Source organism: Bufo gargarizans, chromosome 7, assembly GCF_014858855.1.
Source record: "Bufo gargarizans isolate SCDJY-AF-19 chromosome 7, ASM1485885v1, whole genome shotgun sequence".
NCBI lineage: Eukaryota > Metazoa > Chordata > Amphibia > Anura > Bufonidae > Bufo > Bufo gargarizans.
Genome location: NC_058086.1, coordinates 105,755,426 through 105,776,202, shown reverse-complemented (window position 1 = coordinate 105,776,202; position 20,777 = coordinate 105,755,426). Strand labels below are relative to the sequence as shown.

The 20,777-nt window shown below is 42.6% G+C and overlaps 1 protein-coding gene across 2 annotated transcripts in view; it reads left to right on the top strand.

Annotated features, from left to right (window-relative positions):
• ATF6 (activating transcription factor 6) overlaps positions 1-20,777 on the top strand; it is a 313,452-nt gene that overhangs the window by 162,430 nt on the left and 130,245 nt on the right. For both annotated transcript variants that reach the window (XM_044302165.1, XM_044302164.1), the window contains 3 exons: positions 5,275-5,460; positions 7,694-7,785; positions 12,602-12,733. In XM_044302165.1, coding sequence (XP_044158100.1) covers positions 5,275-5,460; positions 7,694-7,785; positions 12,602-12,733 — 410 coding nt within the window. The remainder of the gene's footprint in view (positions 1-5,274; positions 5,461-7,693; positions 7,786-12,601; positions 12,734-20,777) is intronic.

The following is a 20,777-nucleotide window of genomic DNA, read 5'->3' as shown; positions in this document are numbered from 1 at the left end:
TGGACGCTCTTCAGGCCTCTCCTTTGGAGCCTTTACAGGATATTTCTCTTTCCTTTGTCTCGTTTAAGGTCGCCTTTCTTGTTGTGATTACTTCTATTTGCAGAGTTTCTGAACTTGCTGCGCTCTCTTGCAGATCCCCTTTCTTGGTGTTTCATCAGGATAAAGTGGTTCTGCGTCCGGTCCCTTCCTTACTCCCTAAGGTGGTGTCCTCATTCCACATTAATGAGGAGATCGTTCTTCCGTCCTTCTGTCCTAACCCCTCTCATCCTAGGGAGCTTTCTCTTCACTGTTTGGATGTTGTTAGGGCTCTTCGCCTCTATCTTCAGTTGACTGAGCCCTTCCGCCATTTGGACTCCCTCATTGTGGTCCATGAGGGTCCTCGCAAGGGCCTGCCAGCTTCCAAGGCCACCATATGCCATTGGATTAGGTCGGCAGTTAAGGAGGCCTATGTTGCAAAGGGTCGTGTTCCTCCCTTTCGGTTGACCGCTCATTCCACTAGGGCAGTCAGGGCTTCTTGGGCAGTTAGACATCAGGCCTCAGCTTCCCAGGTCTGCAAGGCTGCCACCTGGGCCTCTGCCCATAAGTTTTCCAAATTTTATCACATCCACTCCTTGGCTTCTGCTGATGCCAGTTTGGGTCACAGGGTTCTGCAAGCAGCCGTGAGTTAGTTGCATTGCATGGCTGTTTTTCTACCCTCCCTTGTGGACTGCTTTAAGACGTCCCATGGCGCTGTGTCCCCCAATGCATTCAAGAGAAAACTGGATTTTTGTACTCGCCGTAAAATCCTTTTCTCGTAGGATGCATTGGGGGACACAGATCCCACCCTTTGTGGCTAAGTTTTTTCTGTTGGTCCTCTCTGGTTTAGGACTTGTTGGCTTACAGTTTTATCTTGTGCTCCTACTGCTTTTCTCCTGCATCTGCAGTGGGTATAGCCCAGATAGGAGGAGCCAACACTTTTTACTTCTAGTGTCAGCCTCCTAGTGGCAGCTGGGCATATACCCATTGTGCTGTGTCCCCCAATGCACCATACGAGAAAAGGATTTTACGGTGAGTACGCAGCAGTAAAACCCCATACACAGCTGACACCTTTCTGTCGTATCAAGGATTATTTTATTTTTTTCAGCAATTTATGCTACAGTAACTTAATTTGTTATTTATATATATTACATTGATTGTGCAAAACTAGTAAAGTTTTGGTATTTGGTATTGCCACTGCTATTGTAGTTATTTGTGCCACACGGTGAATACCACAAAATGTATAATTTTCATGTTTTATGTTGGAACTATTTTTTTTTTACATTTTGAAAGTTCATTCTGGACTTGCTTCAGGTATCGCCAGAGACTTTTGAAAGGTCTGTATGACCACATCAGTTAAGTACAAACAGCTTCCACTAGTCATGCATTTTGCTCTATAGAGTTGCACTTTACTTTTGAATCTCTTGGGTTGATGGATTTGATTAACATGTATTGTGCATGGATTTGTTTTATACATAGGGGTCTACCAAATTTTTCATGTTTTGTTTACTTGGATGGCCCCCCAACATTTAAAGTGTAACAGCGGCTGCTGTGCGCCGCTGTTCCCCTGCTTAACACAGCATTTCCGGGTGCCATGCTCAGCGGTGATCTGTGGCCTGAACTTCCCATTCACCGCTGCAGCTCTGGGCTCTGTTTGTGTAGGTGCTTTTGGTTCTGAGGATCTGCTCCACAGTTTCATCTCAGCCCTGGCCACAGCATGCTTGCTGCTGGTTTTTAGCAGCTTTTCCTTAAGGGCTGGCTCGGGTCAATTTCTGGGTTTTATGGGTTAGGTCATGTGACCTCATTGACCAATCCTAGACCTCATGCGTGTATATAAGTGGCTCCGCCCCCTTCCCAGATGCCACAGTGTCAAGGTCCTTGTGCTCTGCTAAGGCTCCTGATAACCACTTGTGTTCCTAACTTGTATTTGTGTTATTGGATTCCGTCCTGTCTGATCCCTGCCTGCTAGCCTTGACTCTCTTGTTGCAAACCTGGATTGCCTGACCTGTACCTGTGCCGCCTGCCCTGACCTTTCGCCTGTCTGACTACACCTCTGTCTCATCCTTCGGTCCTGCACTGTTGCTCCTGGTAACGACTCTGCCTGCCTGACTATGCCTGTACTTCTGGTACCCTCCCCTGGTATTTCCTTGTCCGCCTGGACCAGCTCTCTCATGTGCCGATCCTCCTCAAGAGGTAGCGATCTGGTGTTCCCCCCGGGATAGTCTATCCCCACCATCAGGGGTATTGTGACGAATCAAGAGGTTCACTTAGACAACCCCCTTAGAGTAGGTAGAACATGTGGCACAGTGGGTTCACATCCGCTGGTTCGTGACATAAAGTTTTACACTTATAATAGTCTACTAACATGGTTTTCATCAGATAGGCTTAGGAAATCATAGCTATCCATCGTTTGTACCTTCAGAGGGGACCTTTTCAGGTACTGTATTGACATTGACACTTTTGTCATTTAGATAGTTTCATAAAGTATGATAGAGGCTTAGCATCAGATTCTACTTTGGCACCTGGATTGATATCTTTCCTGTTTTTACCTGTGATCATAGACACAGACATTTACCTATGTTGCTGCTGGCTTTGGTTAGTGCAATATGTGACCATGAAGGAAAAAAACTCCAGGCACCAAAACTCTGTGCTTCAGAGATTTACACAAGCCTCCTTGCCACCACAAGGCACTATACCATAAGGAGGTTGAAATATATTCACACAAGAATTTGAGAAGACCAAAACAACTTAAAGCAGTAATGTATAACACATCTGAAACAACTTGAACCAATATTAACTTAAACATTTTTGAGGTGAGTCATGCAACTCCTCAAGCTTGGCCATCTGGTCTTTATTACTGATTGTAGTTGTTAACCATCTCAGCCCCATGATGGTCTAGCTAATTCTGTGTGTTTCTTTAGTGGACTCATAATCTGAATGTAACTATGCAGTTCCTAAAGACCCTTCTTATCCTCTTCCATATTTTTATAGATGAAGTTTCTACATTATTTAAAAGTATTCTGTTACTAACCAAATTAAATTAGCAAGTACATAATAGTTTAGCTACTTGCTTTGCATTGAAGAGGTTTTCCTGGAAGTACAATATTGTTGACCTGTCCTCAAGGTAGGTCCTCAATATCTGACAGGTGGGGGTCTGACTCCTGGCACTGTTTAAAGAAGCTGTGGCAATCAGCTTACCAAGTACAGCGCTGTACATTGTATAGTGGTTAACATAGTAATATAGTTTATAAGGCCGAAAAAAGACATCTTGTCCATCCAGTTCGGCCTGTTATCCGGCAAGTTGATCCAGAGGAAGACAAAAAAAAAAACTGAGATAGACGCCAATTTTCCCACTTAAAGAGGACCTTTCATTCCGATAAAAAATCTAAATTTAGTATACAGACATGGAGAGCGGCGCCCAGAGATCTCACTGCACTTACTATTATCCCAAGTTGCCGCTCCGGTATCTTCAGATTTTTGGCTCAACTGTGAGGAGCCTGCTCTTGTTCTCCTGGGCGTCTCCTTCTTCCAGGATACCGGAGCCTATACCGGGAGAACGGAGCGGCGCCCAGGTATAATAGTACGTGCAGGGAGATCCCTGGGTGCCGCTCTCCATGTCTGTATACTTAGTTTAGATTTTTTATTGTAATGAAAGGTCCTCTTTAAGGGAAAAAGAAAAATCCTTCCCAACTCCAATCAGGCAATCAGAATAACTCCCTGGATCAACGACCCATCTCTAGTAACTATAGCCTGTAATATTATTACACTCCAGAAATACATCCAGGCCCCTATTGAACTCTTTTAGTAAACTCGCCATCACCACCTCCTCAGGCAGAGACTTCCATAGTCTCACTGCTCTTACCGTAAATAATCCTCTTCTATGTTTGTGTACAAACCTTTCCTCCAGATGCAGAGGATGCCCCCTTGTCACAGTACTGGGAATAAATAGATGATGGGAGAGATCTCTGTACTGCCCCCTGATATATTTATACATAGTTATTAGATCTCCCCTCAGTCGTCTTTTTTTCTAAAGTGAATATCCCTTATTTTGATAATCTTTTGGGGTACTGTAGTCCCCCCATTCCAGTTATTACTTTAGTTGCCCTCCTCTGAACCCTCTCCAGCTGCTATGTCTGACTTGTTCACAGGAGCAAAGAACTGTACACAGTACTCCTCGTGTGGTCTTACTAGTGATTTGTAAAGTGGTAGGACTGTTCTCATCACGGGCATCTATGCCCCTTTTGATGCAACCCATTATCTTATTGGCCTTGGCAGCAGCTGCCTAACACTGGTTTCTACAGCTTAGTTTTCTGTTCACTACAATTCCTAGGTCCTTTTCCATGTCAGTTTTACCCAGTGTTTTACCAATTAGTATGTACGGGTGACTTGCATTATTCCTTCCCACCTTACATTTCAGTGTTAAACCTCATCTGCCACTTATCTGCCTAAGCCTCCAATCTATCCAGATCCCTTGGTTGTGCTTGCTATTGCAGTCCAGGCCCATTCATTTGTATGGGACTGAGCTGCAGATAGGTCCTTTGACTTGTTGATGTCACTGGCCTAAGAGGCTGTGGTGCTCACTGGAAGAGGGACAACAGTTGGATCCTGACTGATCAGATATTGATGACCTATCCTGTGGATCGGTCATTAATTTTGTACTCCCAGAAAAACCCTTTAACAAATGATCACCTATATTCGGTGCCATATAAGGTATAGTTTCTAAATTTCTGAGAACAAGATTATCATGTCTGGAATGGATGAGCAATCACAAATCTTTATTGATAGCCTGTTATTTCTAAACAAAGCCTGTTCTCTAGTGAAATTTGGAACTTGATAAAGATTACCTTATAGCCATAATAGTTCTTCCAAATGTGTTTGTAACATTCAAACATGGTCTTTCGCATTTTGGATCTGTAAAGATCACTTGTATATTTGTACATTTTCTGCATTGAAACTGTCAATAACTATATTGTCACTAGTAAGCTGCTGTTGACTCACTTTGATATGGGGATCTAGCTAAAACACATTTCGTTGACCTGGTAATCGTGGCCCAAGATTAAAAGAGTTACTAACAAACTTGCTAAGTCATCAAATTGTCAAGCGTGCTATGAATTCTGTTCTCCCCACATTAGATTGTGAAAACAAGAGTGTTTTAACCTGGGTTGTAAGAGAAGTTGGGCGGCTTGGACAGTTTTATATGTTGTTTACATTATTTAGCTTACAGCACAATAACTTAATTCAAACATTTTGTTCAAAAAGATAAATGTGATACGAAGGCAACAAAGAATGATTAAAAACCGTGAGTCAGCATTCCAATCAAGAAGGAAAAAGAAGGAATATATGCAATGTTTAGAAATACGACTGAGAGCAGCCTTGTCCGAGAATGAAAGACTCAAGAACGAAAATGGGTCCTTGCAGAAACTTCTGGAAGAAGTTGTATCTGAGGTACTGAAAAGAATGACTTCTGATCTTCATATTTGTGTCCGTTAATGAAGCATTCCATATTTGTTTCCCTATATAATGCAACATAGACAGCATTTAAAGAATATCTAAGATGCCCTTGTGTCTGACTTCTTTCTACCTGTTTTAACTGATGTGCCAAATATGGGTCCACCATCTTGGCTACTTTTTTGTGGGTGCTTCAGTGAACTTTCAACTGCAGCCTCCATTTCCCTGGTTCTTCAGAGGCAGAGTAATATCATACTGCACTTGCTTCGTTCTGAGACCTAGGCGCAGTCATGTATAACTTCTGTCATTTATCTATAAAGCTCCCATATCTCACACTGCAGTCTGCAGTTTATATTAAGTTTCAGTCTCCTCTTCTTTGCCTCCTGTGTGATGGGTATTTTATTTACCTGTCGTTTCTTACAAGCAGGAGAGCAGTGTGAAGCAGCATCTCTTAGAATACAGAAAATATTTTGCACACAGCACTCACAAATGGCTTAGAAGGGAAGAGTCATGAGCATCGTAGACACTATGCACTATAGCCTTACCATAATGAGAAGAGTGTATTTCTATGTTTAGAAAGCTAATATACATATTACTGCTTTATTCACAAGGACATTATATAGTTTTAAAGAAACCACTAATCTCTATTAGCTTACTAAGTATAGAAAAACCATAGTCCTCAGTATAATAAGGCTGTACCTGGAGGTAGAGATTGCAGGTTTGAAACTTGGGAGAGACTGTCAGATCTTTTTCTTCAGATTTTTTTTTTCTCTCCCTCATTTTAACTACAATAAAAGGCTATAGCCTTGTCATATTGAGAATAATATTTTGTATCCTTAGAAAGCTAATACATATTGTGCCTGTGAGAAGGATTCAGCTCAGCCCCTTGGTGCTCCAACTTGCTCATTTGCATATGAATAAAAACACTGATATATCTGCAGCTGTTTAGCATCCAGACAAAAGAAAGTTATCGTTTTAATCCGCATGATGAGCCCTACAGGGCAGTATGCCTGGTTTAATAGGGTTAATCATGCTTACAGAGCTTCTTTAAGCAGGCTTTATGTGGGACATTTTTATGTTTTAATGGCGCCATTTAAATCAATCTATCTTGTACTGAAAAACAGGAAAAAACATTTTTGTTGGGTGAAATAAAAACAAAAACTAATTTCCGCCATGGTTTATCACAGGATCAGCAACCTCCGGCGCTCCAGCTGTTCTCAAAGTACAATTCCCAGAATCCTCCTTTCACTTCTCTGGGAGTTACAAAAACAGATTAGTAAGTGTGCAAGATGGGAGTTATAGGTTGCTGATCCCTGATTTATCAGTTTTTATTTTATTTTAGTGCGTTTAATATACATTAAAAGGGATATGACAAACTTAGTCTACAGTTCAGTACGATTAAGACTATTGAAGTTTGTATGTAGTTTTTATTATGTTAAACTACTTTTAAAAGAATTATAAACCTTTGAAAAAATAAGAATTTTCTTCACCAATTTAGGCACCTGTAACTTTTCAATGTTTGATTGCTTGCTTTTTGCAGGATGAGCTCTAGTTTATATTGGCACCATTTTGGATTACTCACAACTTCTTTATCACTTTTTATGACATCTTTTGTGAGGGGAAAGGTGACCATAAAATTTCGAATTTGCACATATTTATTGGTTAAGGCTATCACCGTGCAGGAAAAATATTTTTATATTTTAATAGTTCAAACATTTTTGGACTGGGTATACCTATTATGCTTTTTTATTGGTTCTTTTTATATGTAAAATTAGGAAATTTGATTTGAATTCTTAATATATTTTATTTTTAATGTTTTTTTACTGTCATTTTTTTGTCTCCTTTGGGAACTTGAACATGCAGGCTTCTGATTGCTTGCACCATAAACTTATAAACCCATATCATTGTGGCAGGGTGCATCTGCCATGTATGGAGCAGGAGCAGATGATGTTCCTGTTACGTACACCTTTTGCACCTCGCTATTGTACTATTACATCAGGGTTGCAAAGAGGTTAAAGTATCTGTTTAAGGTATATTAGGGAGATTCTAGATTTAGCGTTTTCTGATTCTAATTATATATTCGTGTATAACAGAAACCGTTAATTTAGGCGTTTTAGTGGCTTTATTGGGCAGTTCTTTACAACAAAAATGATACTGTAAAATGTTGTGGCGTAGTTGTGAATATTTATCATATTAATGTTTTTCTCCCCCCCCCCCCCCCCCCCCCCAGAATCAGAAGCTTAAAATCACTGCTCCAAAGAGAAGAGCCGTCTGTCTTATGATGTTGGCTGCATTTTTAATGATTAATTTTAACCCACTAAGGTAATTATTGTAGCTTGGACAAGTCTTAGAATTACTGTTCTTTCACACAATTTCATTTAATAGAGAATGGTTTAGCTAGCAAATTTCTAAATTACTTCATTAACAAATATGCTTACCTCCACCTGAAAAAAGCTGTAAAGGTAGTCTCACTTCCACCTGTTGTCAGGCAGGTGATCAATCCCTGGTAACAGAGGCACAGAAGATGGTTGAGAGGAAGTGGGGTTTGTCAGAGCTAGCTGAGATCATGAGCCTGATAAAACAATTGCTTTTACACTGCTTCTGCACATCACATGAGCCTCCTATCTGTCTGTAAGTGTGCTTTATCTCTTCCTATCTATTCTGTGAGCTCCGGAAAACAAACATAATGGGAAGTAAAGAAAAGGATGTCATAACAGTACAGTGCTGTCAGAAAGGATATACCCCCTGCTTCTGAGTGAAATGCATCTAGCTGTGCAGCTGAAACTGCAAATATTTTGGCTGAAAGGAACATTAGGGAAGCCCAAACATAATGTTTCCTTCACAGTTGTGTTTGTACAAAGAAGCACAGCCATTATGCAAACCTTTTTGGGAAAACTAAGGTATGCTTTAAGCCTCACTTTACACTAGCCGACCGAGCAGGCAGTTATCAGGAAGGGACCTTTGCTTCCTAAAAATTGCCCACTTGTCAGTGGAGAAAACACTGAATTTACATGCAGCAATCACTTCCACTGTATGAGGACGAGCTATGGCTACTGCCATCACTTTCCCTCATACAGATTCACTGTTTTTGTGCAGCAGATTGCTGTTTACACAGCACAATCTGCTGCCCAGAAACATGATTTAATGTGCTGCATAAATAATGAATTATCCAGATGAACATGCATTTTGCTGATTTATACGGTGATTGGTATTAAATTTACACTGGAGTGAGCGTTCACAGTAAAGTTCGTTCCTGATAATTGTGTGGTGTAAATCTGCCATCAGCCAGGTCTTGAAGACAGCTGGTTAAAGTTAACAGTCACAGGATTTCAGTACTGTATTAAACTTTGTGCATGTGTGTATTTAAAGGTGTAGAATACATGCACATCAGTTATAAAGGATCACTAAATGTAGAAAATACACAAACACTATCTCCCTTCATCTCTGTCTCATAATTAAACTCTAACATTATTAACCCCTTAAAGTCTGGGCCAATTTTTGTTTTTGCATTTTATTTATTTAATTTTTTTTCCTCCCCACGTTCCAATAGCCATAACTTAAAAAATTTCCATTCACATAGCCATATGAGGGCTGACTTTTTGTGGGATAAGATGCATTTTAGTGGCATCATTTCATTTGCCATATCTTGTATTGGAAATTGTGGGGGAAAAAAATGGTTTTTGGGGTTTTGATATCACAACATTCACGTTGCGCGAAAAATGATATAATATCCTTAGGCCGAATGCACACGGCCGTGTTCCGCGGCCGGGAGTGGTCAGTGTATGCAGGCCTGGATTCCTGCTGAGAGCAGAAGCGCACGGCGTCATTGGTTGCTATAACGGCGTGCGCTTTATACCGCCACTGCACTACAGTAATATACGAGTGTATGTAGTGCAGCGGCGGCATGAAGAGCACGGCGTCATAGCAACCAATGACGCCGTGCACTCCTGCTGTCAGCAGGAATCCAGGCTGGCATACCATGAACTGCTCACGGCCGCGGAACACGGCCATGTGCATCCGACCTTAATCTGAAGCTCAATACGATTACAGCAATACTGTATTTGTGTTTTTTTTTTTTTTTTTGTACTTTAAAAAAGATAAATAAAAACCATTGAAAAAATATCTAACTTTTATTTGCATTACCATTTTCTGAAATCCATATTTTTTTATGTTTTCATCTACAAAGCTGTATGAGGGTTTGTTTTCTGTGGGACGAGCTGCAATTTTTTATTTGTACAATTTTTGAGGTACGTGTGACTTTTTGATCGCTGTTATTCAATTTTTGAAGGGACAAGGTGACTAAAAAATTATGAAGCACGTGTTTTTATTTCTTATACAGCTGGCACCCGTCATGTATGGAGTGGGCTTAGTGCAGCAGCCCTCTCCTTACAAGTCCTTGCATATAATGTCATACATAGACGTCATTATGCTTCAAGGAGTTAAATAATTTTTTCCCATGTGCCTCATTTTCCCAGCCATGCCATCCTCCTCCTGAGTGTCTGCTGTAAGATATCTGCTGTGTTCATTGTATAATTTCTACAAGGCTGCTTGCAGGCTTCCAAACAGCGTGGGCAAGATTATCTCAAGTTTAAATTTTCATTTCTTTGTTTAGTGCAGGGGTGGAAAAGCGTGCTCTCCTCTACATATGCGGCTCGCAGGGGAGCAGGCCAGCTATTTCTGTACTAGGGATGTCGCTCGCAGTAATCGAAATATCAGCAGCAGAGGGGAGAAGGAAGCAGTCCCCCCCCCCCACTGTGCTGCTGCCGCTGCCACCAATGAGGACACAGGGGAAGAGAAGGGATGGGGCTGTGGCCACTGCCACCAATGAAGTTAACTCACTCATTTATTCAAATACAGGAGGCCGGTGCTAGCTGCAGGATCATATAGCCCGCACCCGACCTCTATGAGAGGTAGCTGAGATCCGCAGCAGTTTTATTAAAGTACTGATCATGGGGGTCTTATCTGACATGGGGGTAGTATGAGCTCAGATAAGGCCCCCAAAATAAGCCTCCCAGTGCTTGCATAAGACACCAAAAATCAGACATCCCATGCTCACATCTCCCCTATGTCAAATCACCCCAACCATCACATGATCTCAGAATGGGGGTCATCTGAGCATAGGGCGGTCATCTGAGCATGAGGATGTCATCTGTGCATGGGCGGTTATCTCAAAAATCTTGAAACACATTGTGAAAAACAAAGATTGCCATTAAGCTGTCTACATTACAGATAGGAAAGGTGGTTTAAATGCACTTTTAAATGTTTGATAACTCAATTGCAGTAATACTGTTGTGTGCACACATACAGTTGCAAGAAAAAGTATGTGAACCCTTTGGAATAATATGGATTTCTGCACAAATTGGTCATAAAATGTGATCTGATCTTCATCTAAGTCACAACAATAGACGATCACAGTCTGCTTAAATTAATAACACACAAATAATTAAATGTTACCATGTTTTTATTGAACACACCATGTAAACATTCACAGTGCAGGTGGAAAAAGTATGTGAACATCTAGACTAATGACATCTCCGAGAGCTAATTGGAGTGAGGTGTCAGCCAACTGGAGTCCAATCAATGAGATGAGATTGGAGGTGTTGTTTACAGCTGCCCTGCCCTATAAAAAACAAACACCAGTTCTGGCTTGTCTTTTCACAAGAAGCATTGCCTGATGTGAATGATGCCTCGCACAAAAGAGCTCTCAGAAGACCTATGATTAAGAATTGTTGACTTGCATAAAGCTGGAAAGAGTTATAAAAGTATCTCCAAAAGCCTTGCTGTTCATCAGTCCACGGTAAGACAAATTGTCTATAAATGGAGAAAGTTCAGCACTGCTGCTACTCTCCCTAGAGTGGCCGTCCTGTAAAGATGACTGCAAGAGCACAGCGCAGACTGCTCAATGAGGTGAAGAAGAATCCTAGAGTGTCAGCTAAAGACTTACAAAAGTCTTTGGCATATGCTAACATCCCTGTTAATAAATGTACGATATGTAAAACACTGAACAAGAATGGATTTCATGGGAGGATACCACAGAGGAAGCCACTGCTGTCCCCAAAAAACATTGCTGTACGTTTACAGTTTGCACAAGAGCACCTGGATTTTCCATAGCAGTACTGGCAAAATATTCTGTGGACAGATGAAACCAAAGTTGAGTTGTTTGGAAGAAACACACAACACTATGTATGGAGAAAAAGAGGCACAGCACACCAACATCAAAACCTCATCCCAACTGTGGAGTATGGTGTTGGGGGCATCATGGTTTGGGGCTGCTTTGCTGCGTCAGGGCCTAGACCTATTGCTATCATCGAAGGAAAAATGAATTCCCAAGTTTATCTAAACATTTTGCAGGAGAACCTAAGGCCATCTGTCCACCAGCTGAAGCTCAACAGAAGACGGGTGTTGCAACAGGACAACGACCCAAAGCATAGAAGTAAATCAATAACAGAATGGCTTAAAAAGAAGAAAATACACCTTCTGGAGTGGCCTAGTCAGAGTCCTGACCTCAACCCAATTGAGATTCTGTGGCATGATCTCAAGAAAGCGATTCACACTAGACATCCCAAGAATATTGCTGAACTGAAACAGTTCTGTAAAGAGCAATGGTCAAGAGTTACTCCTGACCGTTGTGCACGTCTGATCTGCAACTACAGGAAACTTTTGGTTGAAGTTATTGCTGCCAAAGGAGGTTCAACCAGTTATTAAATCCAAGGGTTCACATACTTTTTCCACCTGCACTGTGAATGTTTACATGGTGTGTTCAATAAAAACATGGTAACATTTAATTCTTTGTGTGTTATTAGTTTAAGCAGACTGTGATTATATATTGTTGTGACTTGGATGAAGATCAGATCACATTTTACGACCAATTTGTGCAGTAAATCCATATCATTCCGAAGGGTTCACATACTTTTTCTTGCAACTGTATTTGTGTAAATGTATAGCTTGTGGCTCCTGGCAGTCATACTTTTTTTATTTTTTCTTGCTCTTTGTGTCTATAAGGTTGGCAACCCCTGGTTTAGTGTTACTATAAGTGTTTGCCACCCTCATTGCATCATAAAATCTTAGCTACAAAGTTTTTTGGGTTGTTTTTTTTTTTTTTTTTAAAGTCCTGTTTTGCTTTCTACTCTTTCTATAGTATTTTGGAGTATAACCCTGGTCCCTTTGATGTGGAGGTGAGTCTTCCTCGACCACGTAGTAGAAACTTGCTTGCATTTTCACCTGATAGCATGAATATAAAAGACAAAGAAATTTCACCACCGAATACAAGGTAATTTAATTTTGTGCTTTGTTCTGTAAATATGTTTTTTAGATCTTCTTTTTTTTTTCAAGAGCTATATAAATGGAATGTAACATTGATGTCTAAAATAAAAAAAAATGTTATCCAGTTTTTATGTTAAACATACAGTTGCATTTCAATAAATTATAAAATCATTGAAAAGTGTTTTCCGCGACCTTTTTACAGATGACCTGTCCTATTGATAGTTCATCAGTATCTGATTCGTGGGGGTCCTACACCCTGGACCCCCACTAATTAGCTGTTTTGAAAAGGCACTGATGCTCCTGTCAGCGCAGCTGCCTTCTCACAGCTCACCAAGCACAGCGCCATACATTGTATAGTGGCTGTGCATGGTATCGTGCTTGGCTGCACCTAGGTCACGTGACAAATAAACATGTCATCATTGGCCTAGAAAAAGCATGACGCTCACAGGACGCCACTGCCTTCTCAAATAGCTGATCGGCGGAGATCCCAGTTGTTGAACCCCCACTGATCAGATACTGATGCCCTGTCCTAAGGATAGGTCATCAGTAATTTAGTTCAAGTCTTTATTTCTTTTATTGTTGATGATTATGGCTTACAGCTAATGAAATCCCAAAGCCATTATTTCAGAAAATTAGAATATTATGAAAAAGTTCAATATTGTAGACTCATGGTGTCACACTCTAATCAGCTAATGAACACAAAACACCTACAAAGGTTTCCAAAGGGTCCATCAGCCTGGTTTAGTAAGCTACACAATCATGGGGAAAACTGCTGACTTCATTTGACACCCTGACGCAAGGAGGGGAAGCCACAAAAGGTCATTGCTAAAGAAGCTGTCTGTTCAGAGTACTATATCCAAGCATATTGATTCAAAGTTGAGTGGAAAGAAAAAAAAAGTGGTAGGAAAAGGTGCACAAGCAACAGGGATAACCGCAGCCTTGAAATGATCGTCAATAAAAGGCCATTCAAGAATTTTGGAGAGATTTACAAGGACTGGACTGCGGCTGGAGTCAGTGCTTCAAGAGCCACCGCACACAGACGTGTCCAAGACGTGGGCAACAACTGTCACATTCCTTCTGTGATGCTACTTATCATCCAGTCTTACCTGGAATGAGGAAAAAATGGACTGAATTGTTGCTCAGTGGTCCAAAGACATGTTTTTGCATTAAAGTAAATTTTGCATTTCATTTGGAAATCGTGGTCTCAGAGTCTGAGTGGAGAAGAGTGGAGAGACACACAATCCAAGGTGCTTTAGGTAAAGTGTGACGTTTCCACAGTCAGTGATGGTTTTGGGAGCCATTTCATCTGCTGGTGTTGGACACAAAGAACATTTCTGTGTGATATCAGGAAAAGGTGAAGCAGCAGTCCCAGAATTTGGAGTAAGTCCCTTCTCCAGAAAATCAGCCAAAGTACATATGTATGGGTCCGCGCTAGGTTTCCTGGTAGAACCTTAAGAAAATTAAAAACTAGGATTGGTGAACATATAGGCAATATAAAACGGGGTCTTGAGTCACACAGTGTATCTGCACACTTTAAAAGAGTCCACCAGAAGAATCCTGCCGGTTTGTTGGAGTTGAACATGTGCATAAAAATTGGAGAGGTGGGGATGCGGTACAACAGATCAATAAAATCGAGGCAAAATGGTTATACGAACTGAATACCCTGCAACCTAAAGGCCTAAATATAGAATGGGACATGAAGGCAGTTAGTATGTATTGAACGGTATCACCAGGTTACATATCTTCTAGTGTCCATCAGCTGCTCCTTATTTAGTATATGTAGGAAAATAGGTGGTTCAGGTACAGGGTGGGCATGGGCGTAGGGATCACCATAGCAGCCATAGCAATGGCTATGGGGCCCAACGCCACTGGGGGCCCGGGCCGCCGGCTAAGGATTATTATTATTTTTTTAACTCATGTTGCGTAGCTACAGGGGTCGCAGGCCCCTCCGGGACAGACAGAGAAAGCTCTATCTGCAGGGCCTGCAGGCTGTGGGCAGTGCGATAGGGCGCGGCCGGAGGCAGAGAGGCATACCTGCAATGAGGAGATGGAGTGGTCCCGCTCCCAGTCTGGGCGGCAGTCCAACTGTCTGGAAGTGGAGGAGACGGAGCGTACAGCGAAGCTGCGTGCTGCTGGGCCTGGCAGCGCTGCTGGAGTGTGGGCACGCAGACATTCAAGTGGCTGTGAGGTGAGGGCTGGCTGACTCTGGGACTGGTAAAACTAACTCTGGAGTCCTGGACCATTATATCTGGGGAGGAGGGGGGAGCAGGACCCTGGAGGTCTGGTCTGGACCATTATATAGGGGGGGAGAAAGACACTGGAAGTCTGGACCATTATATCTGTGGAGGAGGGGAGAGTGGGATCCCCGAGGTCTGGACCATTATATCTGGGTAGGAGGGGGGAGCAGGACCCTGGAGGTCTGGACCATTATATCTGGGTAGGAGGGGGGAGCAGGACCCTGGAGGTCTGGACCATTATATTTAAGGAGAAGGGGGAGCCGGATCCTGGAGGTTTAGACCATTATATAGGGGGGAACAGGACACTGAAGGTCTGGACCATTCTATTTAGGGGGAGCAGGACCCTGGAGGTCTGGACCATTATATTTAGGAAGGCGGGGGAAGCAGGACACTGGAGGTATGGACCTTTCTATTTAGGGGGGAGCAGGACCCTGGGAGGTCTGAACCATTATATAGGGAGGAGGGGGGAGCAGGATCCTGGAGGTCTGGACCATTATATTTAAGGAGAAGGGGGGGATTAGGACCCTGGAGGTCTGGACCATTATATTTAATAAGGGGGAGCAGGACCCTGGAGGTCTGGGCCATTATATTAAAGGAGAAGGGGGGAGCAGGATCCTGGAGGTCTGGACCGTTATATAGGGGGAAACAGGACACTAGAGGTCTGGACCATTCTATTTAGGAAGGGAGCAGGACCCTGGAGGTCTGGACCATTATTTATGGGGAGTAGGGGGAAGCATGAACCTGGAGGTCTGGACCATTATATAGGCAGGAGGGGGAGCAGGACACTTGATGTCTGGACCATTATATCTGGGGACTGGCGGTGGAAGATTTAGGGTGGGAGGTCTAGGAGGGGTGTGGGGATGTTGGGGTGGGAGGTCCTGGAAGGGTGTTTGGGTGGGAGCTCTGGAAGGGGTGTGGGTCTAAAAGGGATGGGGGGGTGGGAGAGCCGGGAGAGGGGGGCCCATAAAAAAATGTTGCTATGGGGCCCAGTCATTTCTAGCTACGCCCCTGAGGGTGGGTTAATAGAGGTTTTAGCGTGGGGTATTTATTAGGTAGTCCTTAGCACATTAACAGTTTCCATGACATAATTCCTTTTATTGTATGAAATGTGTAGAAAATATAATGAAGTATGACACCTAGATTATATGTGTGGCTCATGTCTAACTTAGAGCGTGCACACTGCCACTTTGCTTTAATGTGCTCATTGTGACACTTTGCTTTAATGTGCTTTTCAACAATGTAGCAATGTGTTGGCGATTTTATGTGTGAAAATTTTCAAAAATAAAAAAAATTAAAAATTATCTTCATACGATTTTATTGTATAAGTAAAAGTAGAGGGATGGCACTCAAACACCTGAGGTGTATGGAAAAATAGTATTTAATAAGGAATAACTGATATTAAAAATATATCAAATATAATGGCTGTATATGTACATAATTAGATAAATAAGTACATGATGGTAATAGAGATAAAAGGATAAAAAACACAAATATGAAAAATACAATTAAAAATATGAAAAATATGAGGGTGGTTAAATGTCAATTCAATTAGATCCTGCTGGAAAAAAGGGAATGAATCCTGCTGGAAAAAGAAACAGACAATCTGCTGAAAAAAGTATTTTTCTTATATTGTAATGACCAGTGATATGGTGGCCAATAATATCCTGGTATAGTGTCAATGATGTGAGATCCTGTTGGGAGAGAAAGGTGCTCCTTCCTATAAAGGTCTAATTCATATATCCCAGGATTTTGGGTTTAAAATCAATCCAATTCTGGTTTTGATTATTTGTTCACAGATCCAGTGTTGGTGGGCTGTGGAATAAAGACTGCTTAGTAAGCAGGTACGTTACCCTCCTTGCGGCTGTTGATGCGCTGATCAGCGGCTCCTGTCCGGGCATGGATGTTCACGTGTGCCGTTCCCGCTCGCTGGTATCTCCGGCCGTTGGTTGCTATTAGGTGTCGTCACTTCCGGTGACGTCACCTGCGTTCCTCGGATCTCCCGCTAAGTGTTGATGTAGCTTGCCATGTGGAGGCTAATGGCGGGAAGTGGAGACGCTGTAGCTTTTTAGGAGGGAAGTGGATAGATAGCTCCGGAGCTCATCTGTAGTTGTGGGATCCTTCTTATTCGTTGCTAGCTAGATATCATAGGCTTACTCAATGCCCCATACGCGTTTCAGAGCTTCCTGCTCCTTCATCAGTGGGAATGAGTAGCCCATTTCTTTTTGGGAATATATATGTATCTGATTGGGTCCAATTAGTGAATATGGGAGTGGTTAAAGTTTTTTTCAGATATGGGAGTGGTCAAAAGTTTGTTTAAAAAAGTTTTTTTCCCTTTCATCCTCCATGACGGCATACCATGAGAGATGACCCGCCTCCAACCAGGTAGGGACAGGAAGTATAAGTTTGACTCTCCTCCGGCTCCTCCTCAGTGTCTTCCTGTCCCTCCAGGTAGGAGATGGGTTTTCTCTTATGGTCACCGACCATGAAGAAAGAAGTGGAAGAAGAAAAGTGGATGCCATGTGAGGAGGCAGCAGAGTCCGGTCCCCATTGGGGAAGTCGGGCTCTGGAAGACCTGTCTCTTACCTGCTGCTGGCGCGGGCAGACAGGTCCACGTGGGGCCGGACACTCAGGGAGTCCCTCCGGTCGGTTGCCAAACTCCACACTGCGATCCGGCATGGCCGGCGCTCACAGTGTCGTCACCGGAAGTGGACGCGCGCCATGCATTCCACGAAGCGTTCCACAGCTCACTTCCGGTATGGGGCCTGAGAGCACTTCCGGGCGGTGGATCGCATGCCGGCGGCGGCGGGAAAATTAAAAAAAGCGCGCAGGATTATGGCGGAGGTCGTCCTCTGATCTGAGGTCTGGAGGTAAATACTATTTAAGGGGGGGAACAGTGACCTTTGTTTCCCTAAAAAAGATGCTGGACCCAGGTGAAATTATGGAGAACACTCAGGGATCCGTACCAGTGAGTAATTTACCAGGACAAGGGTAAAGGCAGTATATTCTGTTAGATTAACCCTTATGTATTTTCTTTCTTTCTGTATGTGTGCAGAGCGAGAAAGAGAGTGCTCAGAAAGCAAAATCTAGTCAGAGGGCAAAAAAGTGCAGTCTCTGTTCTATTAAACTTTCTGATTCTTCTGCTAGGAAAGTGTGTAAAAAATGCACTGACAACATTTCTAAGGATTTAGTTCCGTCCCTAAAAGAAGAACTTAACCTTACCATTTGAAGACATGGGGTCATTAAGGGACCCCATGGATAAAAAGACAGATCAGACTCTTAAAAAAAAAAACATGGGAAGCTTGTGCTGCCCTGTTCAAGCCAAACCTAGCGGCAACCTCAGTATCCAGATCATTAAAAAAATGGCTCACACAGTTAGAATCCCTACTGGAAGGCGGTAGTACATACGGTGATCTTAAAGATTCCTTTCCGCTCCTAATCAAAGCGGTGGATTTCCTATCTGATGCCACTGTGGAATCTGTCAGGATAGCTGCTAAGGCATCTGGGTTAGCGGTTGTGGCAAGAAGGTCCCTCTGGTTAAAATCCTGGTCAGGTGAGGTCAGTTCAAAATTAAAATTATGTACCTTAACTTTTCATGGTAATCTATTGTTTGGAGAGGATTTAGAGTCCATCCTAGAAAAGGCTTCCGATTCTAAGAAGACCTTTCCCAGAGATTCCGGGAAGAGGAAATTTCCCTTTCGGAGAGTTAAAAAAAGGGACCCCCTTTCAAGCAAAGAAAACAAACAGGGACTCAGGCTGGTCAAGGGGAAGAAACCAGAAGAGTAGAGGGTACCTGTTTTCTTCAAAGAATACGGAACCGTCAAAGCAATGACGCCAGTGCTCAGGTAGGAGGGAGACTAAGTTGTTTTTTAGACTACTGGGAAAAAATTACAACAAACCCTTGGGTCTTAAATACGATATCAGAAGGCTACAAAATAGTTTTCCGTCTTCCTCCTCCCTCAAATATTTTCAGGGTAACTCCCATTCAAAAGACAACTGTTCTCCAAACAAATCTGGAGGAAGGGATTCGGAAGCTTCTGGCTCAAAGGGCCATAATTCCGGTTCCCTATTCTCAAAAAGGTCAGGGATATTATTCAACCATTTTTCTAGTAAAAAAAAACAGACAGGAAATTTTGGTTAATAATAAACCTAAAAAACTTAAACAAATTCATACAGTACAACAAATTCAAAATGGAGACAATAAGATCAACCGTGAATCTGCTGAAAAAGGGGGACTTTTTACCCTCCCTAGACTTAAGAGACGCATACTACCACATTCCGGTATGCAAACAGTCCCAAAAGTTCCTGCGGATAGCGGTTTATTTGGGGAAAGTTCTGTTCCATTTTCAATTCCAGGTATTACCCTTTGGGATAACCTCGGCCCCCAGGGTCTTCACAAAGGTGATGCTGGAACTAGTGGCCCACCTGAGAAGGAGGAATATCTTGATCATTCCGTATTTAGACGACCTACTGATAGTAGGCGAGTCAAAACAGTCACTAGAGAACAATCTCTTTGTGACCTGCCAGACGCTGTATCTGGCGGGATGGCTAATAAATTGGGAAAAATCAAAGCCAGTCCCGTCCCAAGAAATAATTTTCTTGGGTCTCTCCCTAGACACCACTCGTCAGAAAACGTCTCTTACAGAACAAAAAGTCTCTGGAGTGGTAGAAAAGGTCTCACGGTTTCAGAGTCATCCATCCTGTTCGATACGAGAGGCTATGAGACTACAAGGGACCCTGACCTCTTGCATCCCTGCAGTAAAGTGGGCTCAGTTCCACTCTCGAATTCTACAGCAGTGGACGCTGGCCTGCTGGGACAGAAGCCAGAGCTCTTTGGAACAGACAGTTCTGGTTCCTGTTTCGGTGAATCAGAGTCTTCAGTGGTGGAAGCAAGTAAGCCACCTACGCCAGGGAATTCTGTGGAATACGGAAGAGCAGGTTTTCATCACTACAGATGCAAGTCCTTGGGGGTGGGGAGCGCATTACTCTCATCACTATTTCCAGGGGGCCTGGGTAAACCACCAGAAGACTTTGTCCTCAAACCAAAAAGAATTGATGGCAGTTTGGGAGGCCATAAAAGTGGCGAGTCAAGACATAGAGGGAAAGGATGTCCAAATAAGATCAGACAACACCACAGTGGTAGCGTACTTAAACCATCAAGGCGGAACAAGAAGCCTATGTCTGAGTCAAATAACAGAAAAGATTTTTTCCTGGGCAGAAGGAAATATAAGATCCCTTTCAGCAGTCCATTTAAAAGGAAGCTTAAATGTGAAAGCAGACTTCCTAAGCAGGGTCAAGATATGTCAAACAGAGTGGAGTCTGAAGGAAGAAGTTTTTCTCCAAATAACCCAAAAATGGGGAGTTCCCCAAATAGACCTCTTTGCTTCAGCCACAAACGCAAAAGTAGACCGCTTCTTCTCCCTCAATCCAAGAGACAAAAGCGAAGGCATAGATGCCTTTTCAATAAAATGGAGGTTCCATCTAGCTTATGCCTTCCCCCCCCTACAACTAATGTCTCGGGTGATAAAGAAGATAAGGCAAGACAAAGCCCATATTATTTTGATAGCTCCCTTATGGCCCAAAAAATCATGGTTTCCTCTTTTGAAGATCATGTCAATCCAAAGTCCATGGATCCTTCCTTGGGATCAGGATTTGTTGTCGCAGGGTCCCCTTCTCCATCCCGAGGTGGAAAAGCTGCATTTGGCAGCTTGGAACCTGAAAGGTTGATCTTAAAAGCTAAAGGCCTGACAGATCCCGTCATCTATACTATGTCGGCCAGTAGAAAGGAGACAACCTCTAAGATCTATAATAAGGTTT